The 24,126-nt window shown below is 44.0% G+C and overlaps 2 protein-coding genes across 2 annotated transcripts; both read right to left on the reverse strand.

The window, feature by feature from the left end:
- Positions 1 to 721: 721 nt before the first annotated feature.
- LOC115395664 (galactosylgalactosylxylosylprotein 3-beta-glucuronosyltransferase 1-like) lies at positions 722 to 4,302 on the reverse strand. Its single transcript, XM_030101293.1, has 4 exons — positions 4,179 to 4,302; positions 2,264 to 2,709; positions 1,512 to 1,808; positions 722 to 796 (listed from the first exon to the last, which is right to left on the reverse strand). Exons 1-4 carry the CDS (start codon positions 4,300 to 4,302, stop codon positions 722 to 724), a joined length of 942 nt encoding a protein of 313 aa, XP_029957153.1.
- A 13,455-nt stretch (positions 4,303 to 17,757) lies between these two features.
- Positions 17,758 to 24,079, reverse strand: LOC115395947 (galactosylgalactosylxylosylprotein 3-beta-glucuronosyltransferase 1-like). Its single transcript, XM_030101650.1, has 5 exons — positions 24,062 to 24,079; positions 21,766 to 21,908; positions 20,793 to 21,241; positions 19,044 to 19,340; positions 17,758 to 18,079 (listed from the first exon to the last, which is right to left on the reverse strand). The coding sequence occupies exons 2-5, from the start codon at positions 21,884 to 21,886 to the stop codon at positions 18,005 to 18,007; spliced, it is 942 nt and encodes a 313-aa protein (XP_029957510.1). The 5' UTR covers positions 21,887 to 21,908; positions 24,062 to 24,079; the 3' UTR covers positions 17,758 to 18,004.
- Between the last annotated feature and the right edge of the window lie 47 nt (positions 24,080 to 24,126).

The raw sequence follows: 24,126 nt of genomic DNA on the forward strand, positions 1-24,126 counted from the left end.
CAAACCCCCATGGGGGGCCCCGCACAGCCCTGTCAGCCTTCAGCGCTGTCTGCGTCAACCAGGCGCAGCATGGTTTATTGTATAATATAATTATTGATAAGCCAGGGCTTTCAAAGACTTCTGTTGGTCCCTGGATCTAATAGAAGAGATTAGGGGTTCTCTAAGTTTTTCAGTATACATATTATAGCTGGGCCGTTAACGGAGGTAACGTGCTTACTGCGAGACTCTTATCGCGCACAAGAAAAAAATGTCGCCGTTATCTATGCTTTTGAAAGTTGGTTCTGGGAGCTATGTCTACACATGCAAGCTATGCAATTCACTTTGATATATTTTTATCTGTAAATTACCTGTTGGTTACCTGTGATGCCTGCTGCTTATTCATGTTTAATTGAATAAATAGAAACTCGTTCTTGACTACTTATTTCTTATTTATGTAACACACACATTTTGAATGGCCTTGGCAGACTTCAAATTAGCCATTTTAATCGATTAACTCCAGGATTACAATTACTCGCGATTAAGGAATTTAATCGTTGCCCAGCTCTAATACATATCAAATGTCCCAAAAATTGTGTGCAAAAAAAATTTATTTTCGGTGTGCACCGATGGGGTGGGGGGCCCGATGAATTTTTTTGCTTGGAGCCCCTAAGAACCCTTGCCCCACCACTGACCACACGTTACTGTGTCTCGGTCTGCTGGTACCTGAGTCAGGTGAGGCGTGTCATGTCTCAATGTAGGGGTCTCCATAACCCCTATAAAGAGGTGGAGCTTGAGCGCGAGTGTGCCAGACTAAAACCTACGGACAAGAAGAAAAACAGACACAAGCAGAAAAACCGTCAATGTGAGTTGAGTCTAAGAAAAAGATCCTTGTGGAAAATACCACACAGTACATAAAAAGAGCACGTTAAGAGGCACTTTCAAGGTTCAGTGTGAAGGACGGTCTTTGAAAGCTCTTCTAAAATAGTGGTTCTCAAAGTTTAAAGTATATTTCTTCATACCTCAAAACCTTTGTGCTCTGTGCACTATTACTATGAGATTTACAGTACTTGAAGGTCCCACATTATGCAAAACTCACTTCATTATGGTTGTCCAAAGTTAATATGTATCCCTATAGCCTGAAGCCCCAGATGTGAAGAAAGTCCGTCAGCAGTTGCTCTGTTGATTGTTGCATCAACAAGCCGAGTATTCAGAAGCATCTCAAGGGGCTGACACAGAAACAGCCTGTTCTCACTGGAGCTCACAGGAGGATGAAATTCAGGACCAAGGTTGAATTTGGGGCATAAAAAACATTTTTAATACAACTTTATTGGAACTTTGGCCCCAATGTGAAATTGTTGAAAAGCTGTATGATATGGGACCTTCACATTTGTTTGCTAATTAGCCGTCGCCAGATTGACTCTGGGAATTTTCTGCTCCACCAGTGTGGTTTGTCAGTAACCACTTCTACACACTGCACTATGAAAGAACTAATATCGTAATTTACAGGATGTAAATCATTGTCCTTTCCTTACCTCGGTGCAGTTGTCAGCTTTCGGCTCCAGGTCGTTGAGAGTGATCAGATCCTCTAAAAACTTGGTCTCCTGATGCCCTGACGGTATCCCATGCAGCCTGAAGTAAACGTCAGGTTTGGACAGAATCAGCTGCAGGCTCACTGCAAATCCTGCCATGTCAATGGCAAAGGGTCGACCTTGGGCATATTTAACATCCCAGGCGTACACTTTGCCAGAGGCATTGACTTTGCAGGACTCAAAGCGCACAGCACCCACAAAGCCCACAGGCCACACGGACACTTTTTTAGTGTAGCGCATCTGAAAAGCAAAACAGGTAGAAATACACTTATTCATTTAATATATGTAAAATGTAAAAATTCCTTAAACTACAATAAACTACAAAGGAAAGGATGAGGAGGCAGGAAATGATGTTTCTATAAACTATATTGTGATATATATCTATATCAACTGATTTGAAGAAAAATTTTCATGATACAACTTTTTCTCATATCGCCCAGCCCCAGGGTCAGTTTTTGCTGGAGGCAATGTGGGCAGCCGTCTAGGCTGTGATCACTGGAGGGGCGCCGTGTGCACCATGAATGGGTGCACGTGCATCAGCTGCATGGTACGGTTCACTAAACAGGCTTCTATAGGTTGAATAGTAATGCATTATGCGGGACAGAACATGATGTGTGTCAGTACCCCCCCGACCACCCCTGTCCAGCCCTATGACAACCCACAGATTGTTCTGCTGCCTCTTAAAGTCACCTCACCTCGTCGAATAGCTCCAGACTGTATGTGTTGTCATCATCTGCAAAGTAGATGACGCCGGCATTGCTGTCATTTACGCTGAAATTGTCCCGTAGCCACTTCAAAGCCAGGTTTCTCTGCCCGCTGCCTTTGGAATTAAGCTTTTCAGCTACATGCACATTGAGGTGGGTGTAGTTCAGCCCCGTCTTCTCGAGGAGGCGGCTAACCATAGCAGACTTTCTGTCGGAGTCTTCGACCACGATCCAGTGCAGGTTGGCCACATGGAGCAGAGTATGGGACATGCGTGTCAGTTCTGCCTTCTGCACAAATCGATAGTATGTAGGAGTGATGGCGTAGATGGTGGGCAGGCTGTCGGACCAGGGCGGAGGTCGAACGTAGACCTGTTCAGTGTAGACCTTGTTCCGACTTTGGAGGAAATTTCTGAGAGTGGAAATCCCCCTGGAACCAACTGCTCAGGAAGTAAAATAAAGACAATCAGCTCTTGCATGACAGCAGATATAGATTTAACATTGTGAATTCATTCAGCGGCTGTACACTGATCCAATTTAGCTTGTAGTTCAGAGAAAATATTGTTCAGGGAGAAAACAAACAACAAAAAACAGTTATATTCCCTCTGTTAACTTTGTAGTGTAGAGCTTCACAATTTTATTTAGTGGTGCATTTTTCTGTGCATATCCCACAATTTGACAAACTGTTTCAATTTTTACTTCTGAGGGAATCTTATAATCACATTGGCTATTCCCACAGATTCTAGACAATTTTTTGTTGCATGTTTTGAAAAAAAAAAAAGAAGAAGCTGATTTTGGCTTCTTTAAGGACCTTTCCTGAAGAATAAAGTGTCCTGTAATCCAGTTGTCTTGTTGTTTATTAATTTTAGGCTACACTTGTTGTTGAATTGCAATCAATTAAAAAAAAAAAAGAAGAAACAAGTAAACTCTATCTGGCAATTTTCCACATTGTTGTAGATAATCTTCATCATCTAGCCAACTACAAAATGTTAAAGGCAAGCTCAGACACATTGATTCATATTCAGAAGTGCTGCATTTGTGCACGATGCATGGGAGACGCACATGCAACATGTTTGGGTTCATCAGACCACAATGACCACCAGAGGGCCTCCAAGAGCATGGGAGGCATGACTTTTTTTTTTTCTCTAATGAAGAAACCAATGTCAACACTTTTTGTTTGAAACTGAATAATGTGGTATTCTAATTATTTTATGTTCAACCCTGTCAAAAATGATTTTCCTTTATTTACTGCTCTGCCCCTTTACAAGAGTCAGGTCAATTGGTTTCCATTCTGATGGTTCATACTGGTGGTTACCGGTCGAGCTATGCCAGCTGTGAAGCTGTTGCCTTCATGTTCACTTTTCTTAATTAGCTATGCCTATGTCTGTATGTAGTAGTGATAATTTATGCTGAACTTGCCCATCAGACTCCTCATTTCAGCTCAGATTTGTTTGAGAGCAGCCCCTCAGAGGATCGGGCGATGCTGAGTGGCAGATGCTTTTATGCACATAACGCAAGGTGAGTTTTTAAATTGTTGTTTTTTTTTTTGTTTTTTTTTTTTGGCATATTTAGCAACAAGGTATTTTAAAATGTGTTATGCAAACATAATTGAAAAGCATAAATGCAGAATAATAACCAACACAATACAGGATGTCTAAAAGAAACTTAAATGAGTCAATGCTCATATAATGTGAAGCACCCCATACTCTGTGATTTGTGCCATGCATTTAATTTATTTTTCATTTTATTGAAAAAAAGAGTGAGGGTTACTGTTCATGGGTATATCTCATGATGAAAGTTCTGCCTGTGATACAGAACAACTCCAAATGAAGAAAATTATATTAAAAAAAACAAAAATTAATGAGTCAATTATGAAAGACAACAGCAAAGGCAAAAGGCAAACTGTTACAAATATTACCTTGTTGTGAAGCAAGCAGAGGGATGTTGGTTCTGTGGTAAGAAAGGAGCAGTGTAAAAGGCACCATGAGCAACAAAATTTTAGAGATGCGTTTTATCTTCAGCACCCGCCACATCCTGTCTGGGTCGTGTTACAACCTGTATGACAGATAACAAGCGACTGTCAGAAACATTCAGTCTGAACCTTCCAGTCAGAAAGCACAGACCTCTCTGAAGGAATTCTAAACCTTTGGAGCTCTTCTTTGAGCCTGGTTGTCTGCATGTTTTTATGCACGCATGTGAAGTTGTTGTTCTTCACACATTAGCTTTGATCGGTGGCGTGCTGTCAGGAGAGGCAGAGCCTCACCGCACATCCCTGCCTTTGACCATTATTTAACAATTGAAGTCAAGACCTTTTCTTTGAACAAGCCTTTTAGCCTGTATGGTACTGTTTTATCTTGTACATGTATATATATATATATATATATATATATATATATATATATATATATATATATATATATATATATATATATATATATATATACATACATACATATACATATATATGTGTGTGTGTGTGTATATATATATATATATATATATATATATATATATATATATATATATATATATATATATATATATATACATATACATATACATATATACACACACATATACATATATATATATATACACATACATACCTTCTATCTTCTAGCCTGCATGGTACTGTTTTATCTTGTGTATATATACATATATATGTATATATATATATATATACATACATATATATATATATATATATATATATATATATATATATATATATATATATATATATATATATATATATATATATATATACATATATATATATGTAATAGTGATTGTATTTTGTATGGACTATTTTTTTATGTGAAGCACTGTGTGACCCTGGTCTGGGAAAAGCGCTATACAAATAAAGTTTACTTACTTACTTACTTATTTGAGTTCATAAATCTCAGGACTGATCCCAAAACTTACCAGGCAGCCATATAGCCTGACAACATTTAAATCCACAGTTTTAATTCTCTATATTCACTTTGAATTAACATCCGTCACAGTTGGTATAATTGACATTATTGATGTTCCCCACACATCTCACATTACACCTGCCATTAGAAATCCCACTTCAGTTCTAAATGGAATCACTGTACTTTTATTGAGAGTATTTTGTTGCACGTGCACATTTACCATCATTAAAAAAAATCCTTTAATGCAGTGTGACTAAAACCACATGACAATATTAAAATGAAGTACGACTCAATACTTTACACATCAGAGTCACGTTGCCACGTCAAGCCTTCAGGCAAATAACTCTCATCAGACACCAGATCATCTCCAAATGTTTAAGCTCACATGTTGAAGTTATTCATTCACTTCATCATTCCTGGGCTGTTCTTGACACGAGTGTTGTTGTTGTTGTTGTTTTTTAAACTAAAGTGGCGAAACCGTTGAACACTTGATTTTTTGAGCGTTGCTTCCTGTTGAGGACTCGGCAAAAGGAGGAAGGAGGATTAAAAACCTGCTGAATACCAGCACCACCCACCTGTGTTCTGACATGCAAAGCACAGGATCAACCTGATTATTTCCAAAATGCAAAAACAATGCAGTTCCCAGTCCATTGTTGTTGCGTGAACAGAGCCAGTGGAAGGAAAGCAGCTGGTATTTGTTACAAAAGATGACACCAACTATCACTGAGACAGGTGGGAAGGTGTGGAGAGGTATCGAGACAGGTGACAAGAGTCAATCCATCAAGAAGGGAGGAGGACATGAAGGTGATGACAGTACGGGTTTTCAAGGTGGGTGATGACTACAACAAACATAATGAACAATAGGCTTGATGATATCCGATGCGGTTTGCATTTTTTGGCTTCTTAAACTTCACAGGCACCTGAATTGGCAGGTGTTCAAGGACATGCCATCATTTACAATCATTCCAAAAAGCACGTCAGAAACTTGAGCAATGGCAGCCGTCACTGTCAGTCTTAAATCTTGTTCTAAATGTAAAAGTATGTGGAAGAGAATTAAAGTTGTGGCTGCTTTCTGAGCCTTGTGTTTATGGAGGCTTGTATCCAGCTGCATACAGTCTGTATTCAGACAATATCCGAAAGATGTGAAACACTGATTACCGATCAATCAAATAATGAGGCTTTACAAAGTATTTGAAGGTTTGGTCCAAAAGACGAACATCTTCAGAAAACTACAAAACCTTCACAAGAAATTATTCTGAATCTTCTGAATCTTCATAAGTGTCTCTCTGTGAGACGGAGATAGTTTTATTTTAGATAAAACTTGTGGAAACCAGAAGAACTGAGACACCAGAATGTTCATAAATCAAACTAATCTGATGCCCTGAGAGTCAATAGTTTCCAGGAAAACACTTTCATCTGCATCACAGTTCTCTGTAGTTTAGCCACACAGACCAATCTAACTCAAACCCTCTTCATAGACACCCAGCATGAAAAACCCTCTGCATGATCAATAAGTCAGTTCTGTTTGTCAATGCTTCAAAGACAAAGCAAATAAAAAAGAATTCTGACCTTAACTGTAAAAACCGAAGCTCCTCAGCATCCACCTGTAAACAAGCCGTCCTCTGCCTCGGTTTCCCCTCAGATCACACTGAGAATCACTGAATGATGGCAGCTGTTCTATTCTGTGTTGGGTGTGGTGTGAATCGAACAATATGACAGTGCTTTTGATTATGCTGTCAAACCTGATTCATCACCTTACTAAATTTCAAGTAGATGGCTTCTTCAGACCCTTGATGGATGAAAAACAACAAAAAAATAAAACTGAACTGTTTGAAGAGCAGGTGCTGATTAAAGGAAACAAAGTTAAAAGTTTATTTTTCAATGTCTAAACAACTATGTAACAGCTGACATGTTTTTATTGGAGCAAAATGAATCAACACAGTGGCAAGTCGTATTTATCATAATTATAGTTACAGTCATCACATGCATACGAAAGAAACACAGTTCAAAGCATTTGCATCAGACCAACTGGAGTTGAGCATGTGTCTTGTATAATGATTTGGCCCTGATCCAACTGGCTTCATCAATTTTTGCTGTTCATCTGACAAGCTGACTCATCTCACTTAACTCTGGGTAGCTCAGGGATTAAAAATATTTGGATGTTTTAGTCACTGTCATCTAATTTGGCCCCGGGGGCCATAGGTGTGAACACTAACTGGGGTTTTCCACATTCTTGTGTTGGTACAGAACTTTTGGGCACGTCACTCAAGGCTGTTATTTTCCAAGGGCATTTTATTGCCGATCACCACAAATCACAGAAATGGCAGAAACACAGAAAATGATGAAGTTTTCAAGCCAGGACATGAGTGAATGCTGTGTGTTCTTGTAATCAAACCACACACACACATGCGTGCACAGAACACTATGCAACACACATTGTCAATGGTGAGAACACGGACATTCACATGGACAGATGACCCAGGTGGATGGTTATTCTGCATGGCACTCAACTTCCAAGTCCCAGGAGACTATGGACTGGGAGTCAGAGGGAAAGCTTCATTACACATGGCACATGTCCAACTTAACACATGCAAGAAACTTCTGATTGGCCTGAAAGAAGACTTAAAAAAAAAAGACAGACAGCTATGACGATGGCTGAGCAGCAGCTTGTAGAAAAAGAAGAAGAACCTCGACATGCAGGCAGCATCCGGCAGGCCAGCAGGCCAAGCACTGACCGGCACATTGGGAAGACTCCTGTATCTCCCTTTGGCCAGTCTGGGCCTGGTTACCACCATACAGTGAGTTTTTCCTGTAAATGAACCTGCTCCATACAGAAAGAAGTCTAAATAAGTTTCGTAACAAAATCTGCTTTGTGACAAACTGTTTCTGGTCATTTTCAGATTTAAAATAAGAGAGAAGTTCTAAGAACTTCAATTTGATTTTATTTTGCTGGCACCTAATGGAATCCATTTAAAGGCACTTTTGCAAAGAAGAAAAAAAAAAACGTCTTGAGCCATCAGAGGAGGAGTAGGAAAGGAAATACTCCCTTTTACAGGAAGGAACCTGCAGAACCAGATTCATGACTGTTTGACAGACAGACAGATACTCATTTATATTACCTTTCTTTAATATAATTCCAGTAATTCTCTCTTCGATTGTGTTACTGTTTGTATATTTTCTTTCTTCATGCAGAGAGGGAACAAAAAAGAGGAGTCAAAAAGTTGGTCAAGTACAAACTTGGCCATGAAAGCAGAATTTCTATGAATCCTGAGCTGAGGGAATTTCAGCCTTTCAGCAGCCCTCATATAACCACAAAAAGCAGAAACACAGGCAAGTTAGTAACCAGTTTGACATTAACACTGAAAGTTAGTTCACAAAACACTTCTGATTTTAAAATCTTGTGAAAGTCATGAGAAAGGAGGCCGATGGTTGAGTTGAGTCGGGAGTCTTAATTCTTGCCACACAGACTGACAGCTCATTTAACACCCTCCTATGTCAGTGCACCAAAGCTCTGGACTCCCTCCTTCCTCACCTTACAATGCCCCCTTTTTGCACACCACAATATTCCAAATCTGTATAAACGAAATCCTTTGATGTTCAAAAGGCCCTGTTGATTTAATAATGTTCTGTTATGTTCTCTCATTATACACAATTACTTAGGTGCCCGCTAGAGGGCACCCCAACCAAGTGCATGAGTGTGAGAAGAAGTTTTGGAGAAATATGCTCACAAGAAGTTCATTCTTCTTGCTGTTAGTAACCTGCAGACTGACTGTTATCTGCCCAGAAGGGTTTGTGTTCATGATAAAGTAAGTTTGGGACCTTTGGTTGGGTTGTTTTGTACTTTTTAAAGTCAGCTTGCTGTTGAATACTTCAGTAGTCTGGCAGTATTAGTCTGCACACTGTCAGGCTAAGGTAAGCTAATGCTAAGTGCTATGTGCTCTGCAGGCCTGTGTTGATTGCATTGCAGATGCACCTTTGGTGGTGAAATATGTGTATTAGGGATATGTGTGCATTTTTGAGTGGCAGTTTGGCTTGTTATTGGGCAACAGTTATACTGCATGTAGAAATTATAGTTACTAGACGTAACTACAGTTCTACGAGTGTGTGTGTGTGTGTGTGTGCCCACCTACGGGCTTCATTATTGGTGCCCTCCTTTGGCGCAAGCCAGGCACTGGGAAGATCAAACAAGTTGCCGCGCCAATCATGCCTGCGAGCTGGCGCACGCCCACGCCCCTCTCGAAGCAGATATAATCTGGCAGCTCCGTCAGCTTCTCCCTTCTTCGGATCAGCCCAGGAGAACACAGAAGCGGTCCAGTTGGGCTTGCAGGTAGGTGGGTATGCAAAGACTCGTAGAACTGTAGTTAGGTCTAGTAACTATAATTTATACTTCGTGTGGTGCTTAGCCCACCTACGGGCTTCGCTATTTGTATCCTACCAAGGCGGAGGCCGTAGAGATAAATGTACTCCCAGCTGGACAGGCTGACAAGATTGGCGCGGAAGAGGAAGCAGGCAGGCTGTACGCCTAGTACAACCACACCAAGCCCCCAAGACACTGACGTCAAGCGCCCTCACACCGAGGCGCTGACTGCACACATATCCAATAAAAACCGTGACACACCGTCAATGGAGCATGCACACACCAGTCAGGACTCCCAGAGTCACACCAGCAGGCGGGCAAGACCTTTGCCGCGGCCTGAAGTCCCCCAGGGAAAACAGCAGCCGGCCAGGCCAAGAACCAGTCCACTTACGCGACAGTACCCCAGGCCCCGCGGAGTACCCCAGTCCCCGCGGAACACCGACATGGCCACAGAAGCGGCGCACATATCCACAAGATAGGAGCGCACGAAAGTAGACGCAGAAGCCCAAGAAGCAGCCTGGTAGATGTCACCCACCATGACACCTCTGCACAGAGCCGCAGAGGCAACCACCCCACGTGTGGACTGAGCACGGACCACCGCCGGCGGCGGGCGGTTTCGTGTCTCATAAGCAGCTGTAATAGCACCACCAGCCCAATGGGCAAGGCGCTGGGAGGACAGCGGGGCTCCACGCCCCCTGACTCCGAATCCCACAAACAGCTGGTTAGTCGTGCGGAAGCTAGCTGTAACAATGCAGAGTTCTGACCGGACAAAGCAACCGCAGCCGCGGATTGTCCACTGATGAACCAGACAAGGTGCAAAGCGCCCTGATCCGGATCACTCTCGAACAAAAATCCAAAGTGATAACCTTGGGATGAAAGGCCAGGTTAGGCCAGAGATGAACCTACCCACCATCCTGGCTGAAGAACATGCAGGAGGGGTGGACCGACAGGGCACAGAGGTCCCCGACACTTTTGGCAGAAGGCAGAGCCAAAAGAAGGGCAGCCTTGAAGGAGAGAAAACGGAAGTCCGTCTGCTCCAAAGGCTCAAGGGGCCAGACCATCCAGCACGACGTGGAGGTCACACGGGGGAACGGCATGTCTGGGGGAAGTCCTCGGCCTACACACCCCACACAGGGCTGCGTGCTGAAAAACGTCCAAAGCCAGTGTGGCCTGTCGTGATGGTCGATGCAAACACTGTGAGGGTGGAAGCAGAGTGACTGCTATCCAGTAAACTTTGCAGGAACTCCAGAACCCCAGCGACGGCGCAGGAGCCGGGGTCCACACCCCTCTCCGAGCACGACGCTGATAGTAGAGGTGGATAATGGACACCACAGCCGGGGGGAGATCTAGCTCTGCTAGTCTCACCCTCTCAGCATCCAGACCAGGGGTCTCCTGCCCAAGACAGGGCGGGACCGCAGGGCGCCCTGCGCTTGGAGTAGAGCGTCGGGTTCGTCGGGGATCGGCCAAGGATGCCTGACCGCCAACTGAAGCAGGTACGGGAACCACCTGGCGCTCGGGTTGTCCTGGGCTACCACCAGAATGTGAAGGCCCTGCAACCGCACCCGGTGCAGCAAAGGGGTCAAGAGGCGGGTCGGAGGGAAGGCGTACAGGAGGCTCAAGGGCCAGACCCTGTGAGCCAAGGCATCTACTCCGAGAGGGGGTTCGTCTGATGACCTGAGCGACAATCAGAGCAGGCACTGTGCGTTCTCTGCACAGGGTGGCCAAATTTGTGCCAGATCTGGGTCACCATTCGGGGAGACGGTCACCATTCCTCAGGAAGTGGGCCTCCCCGAGACATTCAGTGTGCCTGGCATGTGTCACACTCTCAGAGAGGCAAGGTTGCGATCTACCCACAGCAGAATTACCGCTGCTGTGCGATGCGGGGGGTGGGGGGTATGTGAGTGGGCGTTGAATCTAGAGGTCGACTGATAGATCGGCCGGCCGATATTTTTGGCCGATAGATGGACTTTTTTCAACATCGGCATCGGCAGATGTTTATAAATGAAAAAAAGATTTTTGATCAGGCACCCGTATGGCCAGCTGCCGGTCCTGATGGAAGGACAGAGTGGAACTGTGGAGCGGTATATCCCCAAGAGATACAGTAGGTGGCGGTATGCACCTAAGTTGTTGGTCGCCACCCGCCGTTATTCCAAAGTAGCAGAAGAAGAACCGCAATGCGGAGCCGAGCTGAGGAGCGAGCCCAGGCTGGACTGCGCTCCCAATCTGCTCACTAACACAAATGGTAAGAGCTTTGTCTTGGCAAGAAAGAATATGCAATGTTGATGGGTCATCATCAAACTGTAAAAGTTAGCATTTTGACTTTCAGCGTCAGGCTCAAGCATGCATCATGCATGCAAGTTTATTAGCATATAACTTAACTATATAGCAAGGCTTTAAAGAAATACTCCGAAGATTTTGGACCCACGCCCTTTCACTATCATTGACAAAGTTAGACAAGCTCATAAATACCTTTTTTGTGTCTCTCCGTCCAGTGGCTGGTTTTTTGTGTGAGTTTTATTTAAAGATTTGTCAAGCTTAACTGCACTATGTCTTAATTTATTAGCTTTTGGAAGTGTTCTTTTTATTCTGAGATAACGTTTATCTTGAATGAGCAATTTGCACTCGGACCACTTTTCAGTTTACAGTTTGATTGGGTAGTGTGCTTTACACTGTGGTCGTTGATACCTGAAGTCAAGATGCTTGAATCAACAATTTGTACTGAAATCACTTTTCAGTTACTTTGTGATTCTATATTTTTATTCTATAAAGTTTGAGTGTTTTAGAAAAAAACTTTGAAATAGTTTAGGTATATGCACTGAAACAAAATGTCACTCACATTATTTTTTGGATATTATTGTACTTTTTGTGTTCAGTTTAAGTTTAAATAAATGTTAAGGAGTTCTACTATTGTAATAGTAGTATTTGATTTCTAACACACACATTTATACTTTTAGTGGCTCACTTGTGTTTCATAATCAATGTTTTTTTTTCATATGTATAAGCTTATCGGGCTTGAATGTCAGCTTCCAAAATCGGCCATCGGCTGAATTTTATTTAAAAAAATCGGTATCGGCATCGGCCTTTGAAAATCCCATATCGGTCGACCTCTAGTTGAATCCGAGACACCGCCCACTGTGGAGTGGCCTAGAGTGCCTCCCAAACCTGCAAGGGACGCATCCGTGAACACCTCTACGTGATGCAAGGCGCAGCCCATGGGGACTCCTTGCTGGAGAAGAAGTGGGTCCAGCCAGAACAGGAGGTTCTCGCACACCTGCGGTGGAATCGAGACCTTTCTGTGCCTTGCCCGCACCGAAGATAGCCGGAGGAGAGTGAACCATCGCTGAAGCCTGCGCATATGAAGGAGGCCCAGGTGCACCACAGGGTGGGCCACGGCCATCAGTCCCAGAACGGTCCTCACACGGATCAAAGGAGACGCAACCAGGTTCCGCAGGAGTGAGCTCTGCCTCTCCCCTGAGAGGCAAGCTGTCATGGACGCCGCATCCAGTTCAAGGCCCTGATATGTCATCTGCTGGGCCAGAAGGAGCGCACTTTTGTCCTCGTTCACCACAAACTGAAGGCGTCTGATGTGGCGGAGAAGCTGGGCCGTGTGTTCCACGGCCTCCTGGAGAGGGACGCCAGTACCAGCCAGTCATCGATGCAGGTGAGAATCCTCAAACCTTGACGATGGAGTGGCTCCAGCTCAGCCTCGGTGCATTTGGAGAAGGTGCGTGGGGCGAGGGAGTAGCCAAAAGGGAGGCGTTCGTACTGAAAACACCGGTCTCCAATGGCGAACCTGAGGAACTTCCTATGCCTCATCAGGATGGGGATATGGACGTAGGCGTCCCTGAGGTCGATTGACGTCATCCAATCCCCGGAACGGACGCTCTCCAGGAGGTGTTTGACCGTCAGCATGCGGAACCTCCTGGTGGTCATGTGAGTGTTGAGGACCCGCTGGTCCAGAATAGGTCTCACTCCTCCCGTTTTCTTGGGAACCAGAAAATAGGGGGAGTAGAAGCCCGAGTGCGCCTCCTCCATGGTCAACTCCATTATCGTGCCCTGGCAAAAGAGTGAGGATACTCCCTCCATAAGCGCGGCCACCCCCAAGGGGCAAGTGAGCCACGTGTGGAGGATCCCATTGAAAGGATGGGGGCGACATGCAAATTGCAGGGCGTAACCACACCTCAGCATCCTGGACAACCAGGGTGAGAGTGGATCCAACATCTCGCGCCATGCGTGAAAGTGAAGTGTAAGCGGTTGTACACACGTCCACATCCAGGAGTCTCGGCCCGCCCGTCCTCTTGGAACAAAGAGGTGGGGGGCCCGTAATGAAAAGGCTGCACGCAGCGCGGGCTGGGAGGCAGGTGGAGGGGGCGTGGTCCCAAGTTGAATCGGGGCCCGACACCGCTGATGACCCTGGTCACTGGGGAAACAACGTCCAGCTGTCCGACTGCAGGGATGCCACTCTCCATGGTCCGTGCACCATTGATTTCACCTCCGCTCCATCATGAACATTTCGGAGGAGGGCGAGAGAGAGGCACGGGAGAGGAACGTCGGTGCTCCCCACCGGGAGCACCGCATTTGAGGGCAAGCACCATGTCACCAGGGGCGCCCCTCTTCCGTATTTTACGTGCGCCGGCAGCGGGACGGCCGCTGATCGTAGGCCGCGTGTCGTCACGTTCTCCACCACTCACTTGCGAGCCCGACGGGGGGGGGGGGAGCGGAAGAATGCAGGAGAAGGACACTCGGTGCACCTCGCTGAGAGGCGGACACGAAGTGCGAGCGGAGCAGCATTATACACTGCCGCGGGGACCAAATTGAGATGCTCGGAAACTGACACCGCATCACCAAGGACGCCCGTCTTGTGTGCCTCACAAGAGTGCAGGTGGCCGGCCTGGCCGTTGCTCCCGGAGCGCGAATGAGAGGACCGCATCCAGCGCAATACGCCGTTGTGGCGTGAGCGTAATGTGTCTCGCGGCAGTCGAAGCAGGTGGAGGGGGCGTGTTCCCGAGTCGTATTGGGCCCTCGACACCGCTGATAACCCTGGTTGCCGGGAAAACAGCGCCAAGCTGTTCCGCTGCAGGGATGCCACCAATCATCAGATGTTTGCAGTTCAGGGATCTTCTATTTCTTCTTTGGAGTGGGTGGCGACCAACAACTTTGGTGCACAGTGCCACCTACTGTGTCTCTTGGTGAATGTACTTCAGTTTACATCCAAATCACCGTATTCACTTCAGAGCTCTGTAAAACTGCAACAGCATGTCTTTTGTGACACGGGGCTGTCGTGGAGGAGTGGAGTGAGCAGACTATGAGGAAATATTGGTGAAACTAATGAGTTTTTTGACGATTAAAGTCGTTTTGGGAGCCGGCGCCACACGTGCCCCATTGGCTAACAGTATACGAATGTCTGCAGCTCGACTTTGGATCTAAATTTCTCCCGAACCACTTATCGGATCAGAAAAGCCTTCTGGGCTACATTGTTCTACTTCGTTCTATAAACAACGTGTAAACTGTTTAAACCAAACTTATCTTTTAAGCCCCCTACTCTACACCCTCTACACCCATGACTGTACCCCCATCCACCCGAACAACACTTTGATCAAGTTCGCGGATTACACCAAGGTGGTGGGTCTCATCTCTGGAGGAGATGATATTGCTTACAGGATGGAGGTTGAGCGACTGTCAGAGTGGTGCACTACCAACAACATCACTCTCAACATCTCCAAGATGAAGGAACTTACAAGTTGACTTCAGGAGGTGTAAACCAGACATACAGCCAACATCAGTGAAAACTTGACCTGGACTTCAAACTCCACATGGTTCCTGAAGAAGGCACAGCAGAGACTCTACTTCCTGAGGATTCTCAGGAAGAACAACTTAAGAACTGAGCTCTTGTTGTCCTTCTACCACTGCCTGGTGGAGTCAGTGCTCAGCCATGGCATCTGCCTGTGGTTCTCCAGCTGCACTGTGGCAGAGAGGAAACAGCTCCAGAGGATCATCAAGACTGCCCAGAGATTGACTGGCTGCCCTCTTCCATCTCTGGAGGAGATTTATCAGACCCGCTTGCCTTAGGAGGGCCCGCAGCATAATCAAGGACTCCTCACACCCCAGCCACCACCTCTTCCAACTGCTCCCTTCATGTTTCAGGGCAATAAAGACAAAAACAAACAGATTCAAAAACAGCTTTTATCCAAGAGCTGTCATTGCCCTGGACGCTGCAACATAACTGGCAGTGAATTTCCTACAGCTCAACCAGGACAAAACTGAGGTTTTATCAGTCCCAAAGGCCAAAGACAGAAACCTTTACCAAAACTACTAGATTTTAAACCAGCACAATCGGTTAAAACCATGGGAGTGATTTTTGACTCTGAGCTAATTTTTTTTCCACACATTAAAAATATAACTAAGATTGTTTTTTAGCATCTTAAGAATATAGCCAGAGTCCGTCCGTTTCTCTCTCAGGCCAGTACAGAGGTGCTAACGCTTGCTTTTATCTCCTGTTGGTTAGAATATTGTAATGCCTTGCTCTCTGGTCTTTCCAAGAAGAATATTTCCAACCTACAATTATTACAAAATTCAGCCGTACGTGTGCTGACGAGGGCCAGGGGGCGGGCCCACATCACACTGGTTTCACATTGGCTCCCTGTCCATTTCAGGATCGATTTTAAAGTTCTCTTGTTAGTCTTCACTGCCTTGTGCCTTCTTATTTAGCTGATCTGTTTTTACCATATTGACCCTCGCGGGCCCTGAGGTCCTCTGGAAGCAGCTTACTGTGTGTTCCAAAATCTAGAAGCAAGATCCACGTTGAGGCAGCTTTTAGTCACTATGGCCCCTGCCTGTGGAACAGCCTGCCAGAAAACCTCAGGACCGCAGAGACTGTTGATATTTTTAAAGAGAGGTTAAAAAAGTACCTTTTTAATCAGGCTGTTGACTGACCTTTTATAGTCCTCTTATTGTAATCATTATTTCATCATTATTTCTGTAATTTTATTCTATGTCAATACATACTTTTAATTTATTTTACTTATTTATTTTATAATTTGCTCTTACTTATTTTATTATTGACTGTAACAAATCCTTTTAAATTTTTTGCCACCACCGAGTTGGTGGATACAGTATTAGCTGGTTCTGATGTGACTCCATTAATGACTCCAGTGGGAGAAGTGCCTGATGGCCAGGAGAGCAAAGATCCAGGTTCCTCCATCTCCTCCTGTCTGGGTAAGTGGATCACTCTGTGACGATGTTCATCAGTTCATCCACAACACTGCGGATGGTCCGGCAGACCCCTTCCTTTGGCATGCAGAAGCTCATGACTCCATCCATGGGCTTTTTCCAGGAGTAGAATCCGTATCAATATAACAGTGTTCTCTCCCTGGAAACCTCGAAGACTGGAGTCATATCAACTCAAGAGAAGAACCCTGAATGCTGTCAGTCGCATCACCTCCAGGATCGACAACGTATCATTGACCTGTGCATATTATTATTGTTGTTAATGGTAAATGAAAGAATTGTAGAATTTTTAAAAACACAATTTTTTTTAACCTTTCTGATGTTTCTAACTTATTTATTTTTCTCTCAAGGTTTCTGTTGAAGTTTGTTGATTAAATCTATGAGGCATGTGTACTGTACTTATGCATGTATTTCAATATGAAAGTGTGCATATTCTGATTACTTCACTCACACATGCTTACATAATGTTTATTGCAGAAATTGTTGTGTTGTCCTTTTAATGTCCTGTTGAGCAATAAAAGGTTAATCACAAAAAAACATCCTTGTGTCATTTGTTTCATTTCAACAATTTCAGAAAATTGTAGCAAAAAACTTAGTTGTTTTGCAATTTTTAAAAGAAATGTTTCCAATTTAAGACAACAGGCCATGTCGTGGGGGATGGAACGTCCTCTCAGTCTATCACTGCACAAAGACAGAGAGACACAAATTCAATCAAACACAAATGATCCATAGTAGGGGTGGGACGAGACCCAAATTCCGCGAGACGAGATGTCTTACAAAATTGAGTCCATGAGATCGAGACGAGACGAGATTTTAATGTTTACATGATCAGCGATATCCCCATTCAAACCACGGCGCACAGACGACGCCATGACTGCATTTGCACTTCATGCCACTAGATGTGCTGTTTGCATGTTCAACCTTATTTTACACAGACACCACAGAGGAAGAAGGTCTCCGCAGGCACTGACTGCATTTGCACTTCATACACTAACATTTGGTACATTAATTTTACATTACATTGTACATTTACGTACATTAATTTTCTTTGATTGCTTGCTCATACAAAACAAAACACCACCAATTCAAGTGAGATTTATCTTTACAGAACAGATGAGCTCAGGAAGTTTCTGATTGCGCTGCGGATGGAAGAAATCAACGTGTCCAACTGCAGTCATGCAGTCATGCTCCAAAGATGTTTGTAAATCTGCAGTTACCTGAGTCAGGTAATGTGTGTCATGACTCAATGTTGGGGTCTCCCAAAGATAGAATATTCGGTGGCGCTGAAGTGCGAGTGTGCCAGACTAAAACCTACGGGTAAAGAGAAAAGCATATAAAAGCAGAAAAATGATCAATGTCAGTCAAGTGTAAGACACTGATTCTATTAGAACATACCACACTGCACACATAGTAGAGCATTTAAAATCATTTAAAATGGATCTTAAGAGGCACTTTCAAGGTTCAGTGTGGAGTATTGTTTTTGTGAAAACTAGTCTAAGGTGATCCAAACCTTTGAATAGAGAATGAAAAAAATCATCAGTGACAGTATCTCAAAAACAGCTATTAACACGATACTTAAGATATTGCTAATCTATCAACTGTCACTGGATTGATTGACTCTCTGGTAATTTTCTGCCTCACCAGAGTGGGATGTCAGTAACTAGGGCTGGGTACTGTTACCGGGGACAAGTACTTTTGCGATACCTTATGTATGGTGCCAGTTCCTGAACGGTATTTTTTTCGGTACCTGCCTTCACGGCACACAGACGACACCATGACTGCATTTGCACTTCATGCCACTAGGTGTGCTGTTTGCATGTTCAACCTTATTTTACACAGACACCACAGAGGAAGAAGGTCTCCGCAGGCACTGCACGCTCTCTCTGCATGTTGTTAGAAAAAGAGTGTGAGCCAGCAGCACGTGGTAATATGTTCAATGATGCGATGCACCGTTTTTTCAATAAAAGAGAAGAACTAAACGATCGTTTCCGCACGGTGATTTGGACTAATAGTTGGGGGTAAAAAACAGACGCCAGGCTCCAAGCATGTTTATTGACCGCGTAGCCACTTTAAGAACCGAGACTGATACCCGTACACACATGTCTTGTTCGGTACCAGTATATACCGAAGTTTTTCGGTCGGTACCACTGAGGTACCGTTAAACGGTACCCAGTTCTATCAGTAACCACTTCTACACACTGCACCTTGAATGACGCCAAGAACTAATATTGTCATTTATGAGACGTAAATCAGGCTGAAACCATCCTTTTCTTACCTTGGTGCAGTTCGCGGCTTTCGGCTCCAGGTCGCTGAGAGTGACCAGATCCCCTAAAAACGTGGTCTCCTGTCTTCCTGCTGCTATATTAAACAATCTGAAGGTAACTTTGGATTTGGTCAGAATCAGCTTCAGGTTTATTGCAAATCCTGCCATGTCGACGGCAAAGGGTCGATTTGGGTCAAACAGAACAACCCAGCCGGACACTTTCCCCAATTCATCGACTTTGCAGGACCCAAAGCGCATTTGACCTGTGAAGCCCACCGGCCACACGGAGACTTTTTTAGTGTAGCGCATCTGAAAGATAAAACAGAGATAGAAATACAAGTCGATTATCCTATATGTGTTAAATTCCATAAACCATGGCAAAAGAGAGAGGAAGGGATGAGGAGGCAGGAAATGATGCACTGAATCCAATAAAGAAACGGATTGAAGCAGATCAACTCAGTTTCCTGAGTCAGTACAGCTGAAAAGCTGGACACAGTAGAAAACTCAAGTGTGATCACAATGTCAAGTTGAGCTGTCTACTCAGCAACATATTTAGTTTGGACAGCTTTCACTGTCATGTGTGGAGGTGGGGCGTGGTCAGGCTCAGCTGTGGGGGAGAGTTAGTAAAGGTGGCTCAGGGAAAGTGCTGGAGAACACCACTGACTAACCACTATTGATCATCTCTCTTCCTCTCTCTCACAGTAGCGTCTCGGACTCAAACGGAGCGGCGACAGTGAAGTACGGGGGTTGTTTGTGCTGTTTGGAGAGAGGCCTGGAAAGGCACTTCAGTGCTGCTTGTGACCAGGAAACCAATAAAAACATCTGAACTCTGATGATCTTCTTCCAACCTGTTCCTGGAGAACTCCCAACCTGAGACAGAGACGGCATTTTTTTTCCATGATTGTTACAATTAAAAATTGTCCATAATGTAGTACAAAAAGTATAAACGCTATGTACAATGTTTAGAATTTGAGAAGAGTTCAATGATTGTCATTGCTTTTGACCAGAAAAAGTTGTGTTCTTTTGAATAACGCAACATGTAGTGAAGACATGGGCTCATGCAAATGTGATGGTAATCATGAAAATATGACCTCTGACCTCTGAAACGACCTGAAGCTGGCCAGAAAGGCCATCAGGGCCCAGACAACTGGCCTCAATCCCAGAGCCCAGACCCCAGCCACCCCCCATGAAGCCGTCCATGCACCGGTACAGAAGGGGGCAGAGGAAGGTCCTGCCCAGGACCCGGGCCACAGGGGACAAGACTGGCAGGCGCCGCCCCCGCCTGGCACAAGATGCCCAGGGTGGGCAGAGCAGAGGGCCCAGGGCCCCAAAAGCCTGAGAGCTGACCCCACCCACTCATTCAGAGGGCCATGACCGTAACCAGGAGAACTGGCCCACCACAGGTGGTGACCTACCCCAGGCCAGCAGCCCCCCCAGGACTCCATCCACATACTCCGAGAGCCACGGTATCACAACCCCCGAAAACTCCTGCTAAGAAGTAACTGATTTCATCTTCCTGCATAAAGGCAGCAGCTGGCTGAGACAGAGAGGAGAGATTCTCGAGACAAAGTCAGAGCAGTAGCTGTGTGAGTCTGACCCCTGAAACAGAGAGCTGGCCTCGAACAAAGCACCCAACAACAGGCTGTAATCAGTTTGTGAAGATTAACTGAAGTGACAGTGAAGATCGAGAAAGTGCTGTGGTTGTGAGATGTTGTGCTGAGAACCCACAGATTGTTCTGCCCCCTCTTAAAGTCACCTCACCTCGTCGAACAGCTCCAGACTGTATGTGTTGTCATCATCTGCAAAGTAGACCACGCCTTCATTGCTGTCATTTACGCTGAAATTGTCCCGTAGCCACTTCAAAGCCAGGTTTCTCTGCCTGCTGCCCCTGGAAGTAAGCTTCTTAGTTTCAGGTATGTTGAGGTGGGTGTAGTTCAGCCCTGTTTTTTTGAGGAGGTCTCCAACTAAACTGGTCTTGTTTTCAGAGTCTTCGACCACGATCCAGTGCAGGTTGGCCACATGGAGCAGAGTATTGGACATGCGTGTCAGGTCCGCTTTCTGCACTAATCTTTTGTATGTAGGCGTGATGGCGTAGATGGTGGGCAGGCTGTCGGACCAGGGCGGAGGCCGAACGTAGACCTGTTTAGTGCAGTCCTTCTTCCAGCTTGGGATGATATTCCTGAAAGGCAGCATCTCTCTGCTGCTATCTGCTGAGGACGCAAAATAAAGATGATGAGCTCATGCATGATGGCAGATATAGATTTACCATTGTGCCTCTTTCAGCTGCTGTACACTGATCTAACAAGTTGACTGGGAATCGAACTCGCAGGTCCCACAAGAAAGGAAAGAATTTTGCTGCTGCATCATTGCCTATGTGGAACCTGACAAGGTTTTTGGAACCTTCTCACTCAGTTTGCTCTTGATCAAACCATAGAATATAAATTACATCCTTACAACTACAGCAATAAGACAGCCACACTCTTTGCACCAACTAACTGTGCTGCAGAGCAAGACCTTTCAAAATGCTTTACATTAGAACACATAAACACCAAGAAATACAAAATTATAGTAAACTCAGTAAAGCATGGCGGAAACAGAAAAAAATAATTGTTTGAAAGAGTCAGTGTTGAAAGGCAAACGGCAACAAAGTGGCAATGTTCTGCTGAATGTGTGACAGGTCACAGCCGACTGATGTACAAAGATCTTTCTTGTATATAACTGTGACAAATCTTACCGTTTTTTCTATTGAGCAGAGGTGTGATGGTGCTGTAGTAAGATACATGAAGGAACAGCAATAAAGGCGCCACGATCAACAAACTTGTAAAGATGCCTTTTATGTTCATCCTCTTCGGCATCCTATCTGAGTTGTGCTACGCTCTGTAAGACAGGTAAGTGATACAGCACACAGTCAGAAAAATCAGCCTGATCCTTCCAGTCACAAAGCATAGACCTCTCTCAACAAATTAGAAACCTTTGGAAATCTTCTTTGACTGTACTTTCAGCTATTTTTCTGCACATCCATAAAGTTGTTTTCACAAAATGTTTAATACTTTGAGAGACACCGAGCTCCCATCAGTCAAAGTTCATGATTCCAGTCAGGAAGATGACATTAGGCTGCTTTGACACCAGGCTTGTCCAAGACTCGGTTCACTCTGGTGGGGGGGGGGGGGGGGAAGCTAGGACAGGCTGCTCCCCGGCCTGAATCAGGCAGTTTGGGATGCTCGGACGCAGGGCAGAGAGAGAGGCGGTAGAGCTGGCTCCAGGGAGGGGTGTGGGGAGAGATAACTGATCATTGAATGCACCTGTGGATGATTATTGATTGTCTCTCCCCCTCCTGCTCCCAGGGCCCGCAGAAGCTCAAAAGGAGCTGGTAAGGCAGACCGTGGGGAGATGTCAGACAAAGCACAGACAACAAACTGCCGGCTTTGGGCTGCTGGGCAGACGGTTCAGTTTTTGTGAGTTTATGTGTTGCATGGATTGAAGCTGGGGAGGCTCTGCAGGTGTTTTGTGTTTTGTTGAACCCACGATTGGACAACACGCTCGACGACACGTTCCATGAGAATGTTACATTAAACACTAACTGACTAATCCATTGTTGTATTTTATCATTTGATTTAAGTTAATTCTTTGTGAGTTTGTTATTATTGCTTTATTGGGAAATTGAATGGATTGTGCTTTATTTTGATATTGGCTACAAACTACATGACTCACACAAATAGATTGTATTTAGTTTTATGTTAATATAATCTTTAATTTTTGCAACTCTGTGCCTTCCAATGAAAAGATTGTTTTACTCCTGAGCATCATTATCATCATCTGTCTTCTTCATGCTTTAATGTATAATTATTCAATGTACAATTCAATAAATAGTTTGTATATTTTATATCATGAACCCATTTATGAGCAAAAACTCTTGATTAATAACAGTTATCTATTTATTTATTTTACCTTCATAAGAGGAAAAGTGCCAGCCACCATTCAATAGCTAATATAAAATTAGAAAGATCATCAGCAATGTCTTTAGTTGACCTGGAAATGAACAGCTGTGTGTCATCAGCATAGCTGTGAAAACGTGAAAATCAGTGTGTTCCTTGCTCTCAGAAATAATATAAATATTTCCAGTAGGTGCAAATCTGTTACCAGATCATATCTGATACCAAATTAAAAACCCTTATATAAACCCTTAAAACTGATAAATAGATAAACTGGATCAATTGAAAAGGTTTAGCGGGTGCTCATGTCCAGTGTTTGGTCCTCACAGCTTTAGAAACATCGGTTCGATTCTGTACTCAGATCCTCAAAGAAAGAGCTGTATCCAGAAGAAATTTTATGTGCTACACATTTCATTTACTGGATTATTCATACCAAAAAAAATCAATGGATCGATAATTTCAGTACTTATTTTAGGTTGTTAGGACATGTTAATGTCATTTTTTTCCCTCTTTTCTGTTATTTTAAGTCTTTACAGGGTAAATTACCATTTTTGGTCACTTCCAGCTGTCTCATGTTTCTTCTAAAAACTGTCATAATTTAATAATAGTTATCAACATTTATGATAAAAAAAACTCTTTTATAACCAGAATACTAGTCAAACAAGGTGATTAAGATGATATAACAGGAACGTGAAATATTTTTAAAACATGCATTGAGAATTTTAACTGACAGAAATTTTTTTTTTTTAATTATAAGGAAGACCTGAGTAGTGAAATTCTGCATCAGGTCGATTAATGATTAAAACACATTTTAAATAGTTGTTAAAAACCCTGATTTGATGTGTCTGAGTACATGAGAATGTATTTAAAAAAAAATCCATTACATAGAAATTTGTTCTTGTCAACTTTAGCTGCAAATCATTTCATCTTTTCACTTCGACTTTTTTTATGATCAGAAAAATGTTCAAATCTCTTTACATCAATTCTCAACCTGTTCGAATCACACAGCTCAAAAATCAGTAAATGATCAACTAAATCACAACAAGTGCAGCAGCCAATACAAAATGAAATAAGAAAATGTGAGATTGGTCTCCTTACTGTGTTCTTGTGATGGAGGTTTGCTCTGTCTGGGTTTTTCACTCCCACGCCCCTCATTCTATATA

The sequence above is a fragment of the Salarias fasciatus genome, chromosome 10 (genome assembly GCF_902148845.1).
Source record: "Salarias fasciatus chromosome 10, fSalaFa1.1, whole genome shotgun sequence".
NCBI classification, from domain to species: Eukaryota; Metazoa; Chordata; class Actinopteri; order Blenniiformes; family Blenniidae; genus Salarias; species Salarias fasciatus.

What these genes read in the sequence shown, in the direction of transcription:
- LOC115395664 (XM_030101293.1), bottom strand. Translation starts at nt 4,302, where the DNA reads ATGTGGCGGGTGCTGAAGATAAAACGCATCTCTAAAATTTTGTTGCTC. An exon ending in TTCACAACAAGGTAATATTT is followed by an intron (nt 2,710 to 4,178) that starts GTAACAGTTTGC and finishes CTTCCTGAGCAG; the next exon opens with TTGGTTCCAGGGGGATTTCC. An exon ending in AAGCTGACAACTGCACCGAG is followed by an intron (nt 797 to 1,511) that starts GTAAGGAAAGGA and finishes TCTTGTCCGTAG; the next exon opens with GTTTTAGTCTGGCACACTCG.
- LOC115395947 (XM_030101650.1), bottom strand. Translation starts at nt 21,886, where the DNA reads ATGCCGAAGAGGATGAACATAAAAGGCATCTTTACAAGTTTGTTGATC. An exon ending in TCTGCTCAATAGAAAAAACG is followed by an intron (nt 21,242 to 21,765) that starts GTAAGATTTGTC and finishes TTGCGTCCTCAG; the next exon opens with CAGATAGCAGCAGAGAGATG. An exon ending in AAGCCGCGAACTGCACCAAG is followed by an intron (nt 18,080 to 19,043) that starts GTAAGAAAAGGA and finishes CTTTACCCGTAG; the next exon opens with GTTTTAGTCTGGCACACTCG.